The sequence below is a fragment of the Octopus bimaculoides genome, chromosome 15 (assembly GCF_001194135.2).
Source record: "Octopus bimaculoides isolate UCB-OBI-ISO-001 chromosome 15, ASM119413v2, whole genome shotgun sequence".
NCBI classification, from domain to species: Eukaryota; Metazoa; Mollusca; class Cephalopoda; order Octopoda; family Octopodidae; genus Octopus; species Octopus bimaculoides.
The window spans coordinates 13,099,099-13,109,439 of NC_068995.1; the positions used below are offsets into that span (position 1 = coordinate 13,099,099).

A 10,341-nucleotide genomic window follows, 5' to 3' on the forward strand; every position below is an offset into this window, starting at 1 on the left:
GACACGTAAAAGCACCCACTACACTCTCTGAGTGGTTGGCGTTAGGAAGGGCATCCAGCTGTAGAAACTCTGCCAAATCAGACTGGAGCCTGGTGTTGCCATCCGGTTTCACCAGTCCTCAGTCAAATCGTCCAACCCATGCTAGCATGGAAAGCGGACGTTAAACGATGATGATGATGATGATGATATATAAATGTAGGAGGTTGAAAAGGAACACATGAGTTGATATGTATTAGGAAAATAGACAAGGTAGAAAATGCTAAAATAGTTTTATCATGAAGAACATTTTAGTACCGGTTTCAGTCTTTGCAACTTTTTCAACTTAGAGAAAAGCATGAAAAATAATTAAATTGTGGAAAAATTAAATGAAATGTTTTTTAAACATATTTCCATAATTTTCAAATGCAAGGGACATTTTCCTCTTTTTCTATCTGTCTCTGTCTCTCTTTTTTTACTCTTGTGGGTTCTAAGTAGTTAGCAGCAGCTAGGTTGATATGAATTCTTGTCTTTGATTGTTTAAGCAGCAGCAGTAGTAGTAGTAGTAGTAGAGAAAGGAGGCGGCGGAGAAGCAGAAGAAGGAAGAAGAGAAAGAATAAAAATGCGGGAATGGTATGACAGTAGCAGGATGTTGGTGGAATCCTCTTAAATGGTCAAGTGACCTATTAAAAGTGACCTGTTGTGGTTATAATAGTGATTGGAATTATATGGAATAAATTTATGTGAAGTGACTGTTTTGAATATATTGTTTTCAATATTTGCGTGGGTGTTATTCTAAGGCCCTGGTGATAGTGTCATTTGTTGTGGGTGCATTCAAAAGGGGTTGGTACTTTGTGATAAAGAATGACTCTTTACTAATGTGCTGACTACAGAAGGTATCGTCCCTGAATTGATAGAGGGGGAAAATTCTGAAGCTGGGTTGTTTGTTATTGGCACAAACGTCGATGTGCTTGCTGAATGCTATTTTTCTGTTTTTCGGAATTTTGATCTGGGATCTGTGCAGAGCCATCTTTTCATGTAGAATATTTTTGGTTTGGCCTATGTATTGCTCTCAACACCCAGAGCAGGTTAATAATTATATCAGGTTCTCCGAAGCACATGTGAAGTTGCTTTTCGCTGTGAAATGTTGACCCTGTTTGAAAGAGAATTCTGATCCCTCAATTAAGCTGACACATATACCACAGTTAGGTCTTCCGCATTTTTTCTACTGACGGCTTCAGTGTTGTTGTTGAGCGTATTCGGGTTTGCATTAGGAGACTTTTCATAGATTTGGGCTGTCTTTTGTTTTTTTATGATGGTGTGCGTTTGGAGAATTAAATTCATTCTGTGGTCCCTTTTTAGTAGGAGAATGTTTTGGAGGATGGTGTCGAAAGCTTCATTGTTAAGAGGGTTGTGTGTTGAGATGTATGGTAGGGCTTTTAGTTGTAAATGCTATTCCCCAACTCAGTCGAGGGGTCTTGACTTATAAATCATTTGATGACCTCACTGTTGCTGGTGCCACGCAAAAAGCATCCAGTACACTGTAAAGTGGTTGGTGTTATGAAGGGGCATTCAGCCATAAAAACCTGCCAAAGCAGACAGTAGAGCTTGTTGCAGTCTTCTGATTTGTCTGCTCCTGTCAAACCATGCAACCCATGCCAGCAAAGGAAACAGAAGTTAAATGACGATGATGATGATGAATAATCTGAGATTAGACTATGTCACTCAATTTACCTCGGTTTTCCTCTGCCATGGGTACCTTTTTCTTTTCTTTTTTTTTTCGGCACATAGCACAGATACCTTAAGAAACAGGATATTCAATTACTCTGACAAAGGGAAAGCATCCAAACAGAATACAAGGGTGGGCTGAAAAGTTCACATGCCAACTATGAAGGAGTGATGCTAGAGCTGTGAAATCTTGCATGCATTAATTTCAACTTCTTGATAATGGTATTGTTTCTTTTCAGGTAAACTGATGTCTCACTGTTCAAAGAATACTTCAAAAGTAACTTGTAGCAACTTCTCTTGAAAACTGATAAAATTTGGCATTGTGGTATTATCAAGTACCAGTAGAAAAATGGTTTAGTCTCCAAGGACACTCATGATGACATAGTTGCTACATTAAGAGATGATGCTCCAGCTTTTATATCAACAATGTAAAAGTAGGCAGCTGAATTTAGGAGAGGAAGGGAGAGCTTTCAAGATGACCCATGGTCTGGATGTCCCGCAACTGCCGCTGAGGAAAACACTGATCATGTCCACCACATGCTGATGGATAACAGGCGATTAACAGTAAACCAAATGAGGTCTAATTGTGAAGGGTACCCGTGGAAGGGGTAGACCCAAGAAGACGTGACAAAGTGGTGAGAAAGTTATTGATGGCCTATGTGCTGTAGGGAGTGAAGAGCTTAAATACAGTTTGATAGTGTGATAAAGTACTGTGAAAACCAGAGGTGAAGTGGATTAGAGACATTGGAAGAGCAACATAATTTCAAATACTTACGGTGATAGGAAGTGCTGCCTCAGTTGTTGGAGACGGTAAGGACTTGGCAGAACTAGATGGTGGAGCAGGGGTAATAAGGATCTTTTTATGGGTTTTCCTTTCAAAACTATATTTTGGAAGCTTAGCACCTCGAGTATGAATTTCTGAACGTGGAGGAACATGGTGAGTGTATTTTCTTTTAATTGCAGGTTTACTATCAGAAGTCTTTTTAGTATCACTTTTGGAGGAATTATTTTCACTGGATGGTGAGGCAGACCGCTTCTCAGAGACAGTGTTGGAATTTTCAGCAGTAACATCATCAGCATAAATATCATCCATGGACGATCTTGATTTACGACTCAAACTTCCTTTCCTTTTCTTTCTTCGTTTCCCAGTTTTCCTAGGACCATTCTCTAGATTGCTGTGACCTCCTGGAGGTCGACCGATTTTCCGCTTTTTCTTACCATAGTAATAGGCTGGAAATGTTGAGTAAAAAAGAGACAATAAAACAAGCAAGTCATGGTCAGGTGACATACTCTGCATATGATTTAAGAAAAAAGGAGAAAGAAAAGAAAAACAGTGCAATTATTTCTCAATCTATAAATACTCACATCAGCACACAATTTGTTAAGATGCAATTTGTAGATTATGTAAAAACATTTTAAAAGAAGTTGTTACATTCAAGGAACAACGAACAAAAGATTAACTGCTCAGCTATTATACATACACACACACCAGAAAATCCAGCTAGAATCACCCTTTTGACTAACATGGCAGCGAGCTGGCAGAACCGTTAGCACGCTGGGCGAAATGCTTAGCGGTATTTCGTCTGCCGTTACGTTCTGAGTTCAAATTCCGCAAAGGGTCGATAAATTAAGTACCAGTTACACACTGAGGTCGATGTAATCGACTTAATCCCTTTGCCTGTCCTTGTTTGTCCCTTCTATGTTTAGCCCCTTGTGGGCAATAAAGAAATAAGAATCACTCTTTTGACTAACATTTCTTAACCCTGTCACACTATATTCCCACTGTAGCAGGAATAGGTTAAACGTCATCTCTATTAGATTCTCAGTAAAACAGTAATGAACGAAACACGTAGAAAAAGAAGATATAACTGATTCTGTCGATTGGTTTGTCTGCTATCATTACTCTTGAGCTGTATTTCTTCTATTTGTTTGTCATTTGACTGTGGCCATGCTAGAGCACCACTTTTAGTCGAACAAATCGAACCCAGGACTCATTTAGAATGAGAAGTGTAAAGAGGACATTCGTAGGATTTGAACTCAAGAAGTAAAGTTTGAAACTAAATACTACAAGGTTCATTACTTTCTGAAGCATTATATATTTAACAAATGTCTTATTTGCATCACTAAGTTCAAATCCTCGAAACTAGACCAAGAAATCCTCAATATAATTCTAATTCATCATAAAGTCACCAAGCTCAACTATCACAAAATTTGAAGGGACATAACTAAATACTGCAAGATATCTTGTTCATTATTGTTCTAATATTGATATAAGGCAAAAATATGGAGAGGAGTGAGTTAAATTTATAACAAATCCAGGACTTGAAAGGGTACTTGTTTCATTAACTACGGAGGGGTGAGAAGCAAAATCAATAATTATAAAACTATTTGAAGTACAACAAATATATTTTTATTGAATACTCTCTTACCCACCCAACCGCAGACAAAAAAAAACCTATATGAAAAGAAGCGAATTATATTTGAATAGGAAAATGAAGTGGTACGAAAAATACACTGTAGTTTATAAAAGTAATACTGATAGAGTTCCTAGTTGCAAGGGAGATAATCAATGGAAGCTAATAAAATCTTAATGCATTACAATAGAATTTCTTGCTTTTAATTATGGATTAAACTGTGTAACTGTAACTTATAGCTGTCACCTTTTTAAATTTACCGCCTTATTTCCACACAAGAATAGATAACTGGCTGGTTTGGCTGGCTGGGATTTTAGGAAGATTATTTCTTTTTTAAATAAATTTGTACATTTCTGTATTAATGAAGCAATTATTTTACACCTGAATGCCCTTTTCTACACTGACCACAAATTAGAAGTAGGACCTTGTTAATGAAACAGACTTAAAATTAAACTCTGTGCCAAGAAATAGGACACAATGAGACTACCAAAAGAGAGAGAGAGAACACAGTATGACTCAAACCTCATGAGGAGTATCTTCACTCTGTGACCACTGCACTCCAGTTCATAGATGAGAGGCAGATAAAAGAACAGAAGTGACATATACAAGCACAAAACTTGCTAAATGTTTAGCAGATCTGAAATTATTCAAGGACACTGAAGCATTTTACATCATGGAGGTAACATGACAGCTGCTTCAAATGTACACTTCCTGACCACTCGGTTCCATGTTCAGTCCTACTGTGGGGTACCTTGGATTTGTGTCTTCTGCCATAGCCTTGGGCTGACCAAAGACTTGCAGATGGATTTGGTAGACAGAAACAGAAAGTAGCCCATTGCATGTGTGTATGTGTGTGTGTGTGTGTGTGTGTGTGCATTGTCTCCTTGTCTTGACATTGCATGATTGTTGTAAATGAGTACCACCACCATACAAGCAGTGTCCATTTTCAATCTCCCTTGAAAACATGTTCAGTCATGAGGAAATATTACACTGGAAACAGGTGGAGGTTGGTGACAGAAAGGGCATCTGGTTGTAGGAAAAATTTACCTCAACAAATTCTGTTCAACCCATGCAAGCATGGAAAAGTGTATGTTCAAACAATGATGCTCGTGACAACATAGGCTATCAAATTTACCTTTACTTAACATCACAACAGTATCATTGATTAAGCCATAGTAACACAGTCACTGACACTACTCTTCTAATACAAGGAAATATAGTATCTGTATCCCAGTCATAAAATTACAACGAAACACTAAAAATGAAACCAAATCAAAGAGAAGCAAATATAACTGTGTATTTTAAATGGCTATCACAATGGTTTTAACACCAGTCATTCCAAGACTTGGAAGGAACCACTGCACCATCTCATCACCACTCGTGTCTCAATCTTATCTATTGGTCCCAACATCCTTAAATCTGATCTTACTTCTCACACTTTCAATTGTTACCCATACATCCACTGGCAGCTCAAGACACATTTTGAACTCTCGTTATTCGTACTTGCCCCATTCATAAAACATGCTCATACCAACACAGCTAATTTATCCTCTTGCCGTCTTTAAACACCCACCAGGTCTCTCACCTGACTTCTGCTCCATCATTCAAACGGGTTAAAGCAAAATCCTTTCACACTTCCTATACATACTTACTATATTTTGTTTTGGTGAGTTGAGAGCAGTTTTCGGGACAGTCATCATCAATACAGTGTGGACTAATCAAATTCGGGCAACATTCAAGCTTAATACATATCTGTCGACAGAACTCGTCAAGCTGTTTCACATTTCGGCACAGCTCAACAGCAGCACGATAACTCTTGCCCTTGTATCTAAATAACGAAAAAGAAAAGAAAAAAATTGTAGTTGTAACAATAATTTCTTACATTGTCAATAATAATTAATAATAATAATTTCTCTGTCAGGTAGACATGGGTATGTAATTGAGCAGTTTGCATGCCAGCCTCATACTTTCGGGTTCAATCCCACTGCGTGGTAACTTGGGCAAGTGTCTTCGGCTACAACTCTGGGCGAATCAAAGCCTTGCAAGTGAATTTGGTAGACAGAAACTGAAAGAAGCCTATGGCTTGTGCATCCATGTGTGTGTGTGGTTGTCTTGATATTCATGACAGTTGTAAGTGAAAGTAACCATCATCCAAGTGGTGTCATTCATTTCCAATCCTCTAGGAAAACATGTCTGGTCCAGGGAAAATATTCCCTTACTTGGTGAGGATCAGCAACAGGAAGAGAATCTGACCATAGAACTCATCATCCTCATCATCATCGTTTAACGTCCGTTTTCCATGCTGGCATGGGTTGAACAGGCCACCCATGCAAGCAGGAAAATGGTGGTGGTAGTGGTGATGATGCACAAGGAAGAAAATTTTTTGAAGGACAAACAGCAGTGATTATATCAAGCATACAGTTGACAGCTACTTTACAGATCCAAGATAAATGAAAGGCAAAGGTATTGATGGGAAGATTTGAACTTAGAACATAAAAATATTAACTGGAACAAGGTATTTTGTCCTGCATTCTTTCATCATCACTATCATCATTTGATGTCCACCTTCCATGCAGGCATGAGTTGGACGGTTTGACAGGAGCCAGCCAGGTAGAAGACTACTCCAGGCAACTGTCTGTTTTGACTGGGTTTTTACAGCTGGATGCCCTTCCTAACACTAATCACTATGCAGAGTAGACAGAGGGATTTTTACATGGCACCAGCACAGGCGGGATCAGTTTTGGCATGGTTTTTACAGCTGGATACCCTTCCAAATGCCAACCACTTTACAGTGTAGACTGAATGCTTCAATCATTTTCTAATACAGAACAGACCTTAAATCCATCAACTCTGAGACCTGGCTATTAACAAAAATTGACCATTAAAGTAGAGCCCCAGTGTTGGAGGGCCTACGAAGGTCATAGGTAAAGCTTAGTCTTCTTACTAACCCAGTAAGAAAAAAAAGACAAAGACAACACCCTAAGATGTAAGATGAAGAAAAAAGGAAAAATGACTTACTTTGCTTTTAAAACTTGTTGATGCATGTTAGGGTTGTCTTCTCCATCCACTTGTAACTCACGTAACACACGACTGGATTTATAGGCCACATTAATCAACATAGTCAGTACTTCCGTCATGACTAGTTTGATGGGGCCAGGACCAATTGATTTAGGCAGCTCAGCTATGCGACTCTTTGCCAGATAGGGACCAGAAAAGCAACGGTGATTGTAGTATATCTTAGGGCACCACGTGTCCTCTGTAGAGATAGAAATAAAGACACAAATTTTTTTTAAATGCAAGGAAATAGATGATTATTAAAATAGTTTAAAAGTTTTTGACATGTATCGTAACAGTATAATGATACAATAACAGAATGATATTGCTCTATATTTCTAAAACAATGGATTTTTTAAAATTTCGAAAGGAAGTTCAAGCAATTATATCAATCCAAAATTTGATTGAAACTTATTTTATCAACCTTGCAAGGATGAAAGGCAAAGCTAATCATGATAGGATTTGAACTCAGAATGTGAAGGGACAACTAAATATTGCAATGCACTTTGTTCATCACTATCAATTCTGATAACCTGTCACTCTATAAAATAACAGTTTCAAATTTTGGCTCAAGGCCAGCAATTTTAGGGAGATGGGGTATTTCAATGACATCTCTCCCAGTGCTCAATTGGTACTTATTTTATCACCTCATCCTCAACTTGGTACTTATTTAATTGACTCGAAAGGATGAAAGGCAAAGTCAACTCCAGTGAAATATGAGCACAGAACATGAAAAGCTAAAAAGAAAGTAGTTAAGCATTTTGTCCAACATTTTAAAAATATCTCTTTAAAATTCTTAAAGTTTAATAATTAGAAACTAAAACAAACACCTTACGACAGTTAATAAATATGTTAAAATGAAGCAATATTTACCTTCAATATTGACATTTTTAATTTTATTGTATGTATCTGTGGCTGATAAATGACTTTCAATTGTCACTGGTCTACAATAAAAAGAATATAACTTGATGACAACATGAAACTTAAGCCAATATAGTCAGTATTATTTAAACAAAGTAATAAAGAACCATTGTGTTAGACTACAGCAATAAATCATCACCATTTTACATCGATTTTTTCCAATACCAGTATGCTAGTTAGAGAGGTCTATTCCAAAACTTCTCTCCACTTGCTGTAGTCCATCACCTGATATATATACAACAAAGAAAATTATTAAGCTTTTTGTTCTGTATGTCATGTGGATTCCCTTTTTTGAATGCTCTTCTTCTCATCAACCATTAGAAAACGCACTCTGAATATGTTTTATTTTTGTGACTGACGCTAGAGAGGTTGCTCGTTAGAACCAAAGAGATCCTTCTATTCTGTGTAAGCTTTTATACAGAGTTAGTGCTCTCCAAGACAAGATGCCCTTGCTACAGCTTGTTAAGTTTAAATCTTCAACATGTCTTCAATAAACTCCATCAGATACATGCAATCATGGAAAGGTGAACATTAAAAAAAAAATCTTTAAAACTAAATCATGGCTTTTTTTATAGGGTTAAAATACATTAATGCAACATGGTCTTAGAAACATCAAAATTAGGATGCCAATTAACCCTTTCACAACAAAATTGTAATGAAATACACCTACCTATGACTTGAAATAATCGCAGCTTGAAGGGATTTAGTAAAATAATTTTGTCATTATTCAGATGGAGCTTTAGACACAGTAAAATGAATCATATATGACCACTTTATAATGTGACAGGTTTTGTGTCAAAGGACAAGGGGTGGTCTCAGTTAAGTCGGTATAAAAACTTTAAAACAAACAGCCTCTGGCCATGATTTATGTATTTTCATCCATCAACATTATTCAATGTCTGTCTTCCATCCCAGCATGAGTCGGATGGCTCCATAGGATATGATAAATCGGAAGACCGCATTGTGAAACAATGTCTGCTTTAGCATGGTCTCTGTGAGCAAGAATGCAATGATTATGGGTGGGAAGTGAAAGAAATTTTGTGTCATTATTTCTATCACTACAGAGGACATGTGGTGCCCTAAGATTTACTACAATCATTGTTGCTTTTCTGGTCTCTGTCTGCAAAGAGTCACATAGCTGAGCTGCCTAAATCAATTGGTCCTGGCCCCATCAAACTAGTCATGACGTACGTACTGACTATGTTGATTAATGTGACCTATAAATCCAGTCATGTGTTATTTATAGTTGTGATAGAATGGTAGCAGAGAGTAACAGGGTCCAAAGCTAGTGATATTGGAGAGAGAAAAAGAGTCTTATAATCTTTTGCTGTACTTGAGAAGACACATCAAGCTGAGTAAAATTGCTGTCTTCCACACATATAGGCTCCTCCTTTCAGGTGCCAGTGCCACTTAAAAAGCACCGTGCCACTGCTGCATTAGCGCCTCTGTGCCAGTGCTGCATTAATGCACCCATACCAGCGCAGCATACACAGTGCCGGTGACACATAAAAATCACCCAGCACACTATGCTAAGGGCTTGGTGTTAGGAAGGGCATCCAGCCATAGAAACCATGCCACAACAGACAGCTGGAACCTGGGCAGCTCCCTGCTAGCCAGCTCCATGTCAAACCATCCAACTTATGCCAGCATGGAGAGTGGACATTAAACGGAGGTGATGATGAAGATGATTCATTTAGTGTCCATGTTCCATAGTGGCATAGGTTGGATGGCTTGACAAGATCTGATGGGCCCAAGGATAGCATCATGCTCCAATATCTACTTTGGTGCAGTGTCCACAGTCAGATGTCCTTACTCTTTCACTTGTTTCAGTCACTTGACTGTGGCCATGCTGGAGCACCGCCTCTAGTCGAGCAAATTGATCCCAGGACTTATTCTTTGTAAGCCTAGTACTTATTCTATCGGTCTCTTTTGCCGAACCGCTAGGTTACGGGGACGTAAACACACCACAATTGGTTGTCAAGCGATGTTGGGGGAACAAACACAGACACACAAACATATACACATACATACATGTATATACATATATATATATATACACATATATACATATACATACATATATATATACATATACATACATATATATATATACATATATATACATACATATATATACATATATATACATATATATACATACATATATATACATTTATATACATACATATATATACATCATATATACATATATATACACATATATACATACATATATATACATCATATA

At 37.6% G+C, this 10,341-nt stretch overlaps 1 protein-coding gene across 4 annotated transcripts in view; it reads right to left on the minus strand.

Moving 5' to 3' along the window:
• Positions 1-10,341, minus strand: part of LOC106875852 (scm-like with four MBT domains protein 1) — a 75,222-nt gene that overhangs the window by 3,233 nt on the left and 61,648 nt on the right. For 2 of the 4 annotated variants that reach the window (XM_052973175.1, XM_052973176.1), the window contains 5 exons: positions 8,046-8,116; positions 7,137-7,374; positions 5,771-5,946; positions 2,480-2,940; positions 1,711-1,776 (listed from right to left, as the gene is read on the minus strand). In XM_052973175.1, coding sequence (XP_052829135.1) covers positions 1,711-1,776; positions 2,480-2,940; positions 5,771-5,946; positions 7,137-7,374; positions 8,046-8,116 — 1,012 coding nt within the window. The remainder of the gene's footprint in view (positions 1-1,710; positions 1,777-2,479; positions 2,941-5,770; positions 5,947-7,136; positions 7,375-8,045; positions 8,117-10,341) is intronic. The other 2 variants (XM_052973177.1, XM_052973178.1) reach the window with 2 other exon arrangements.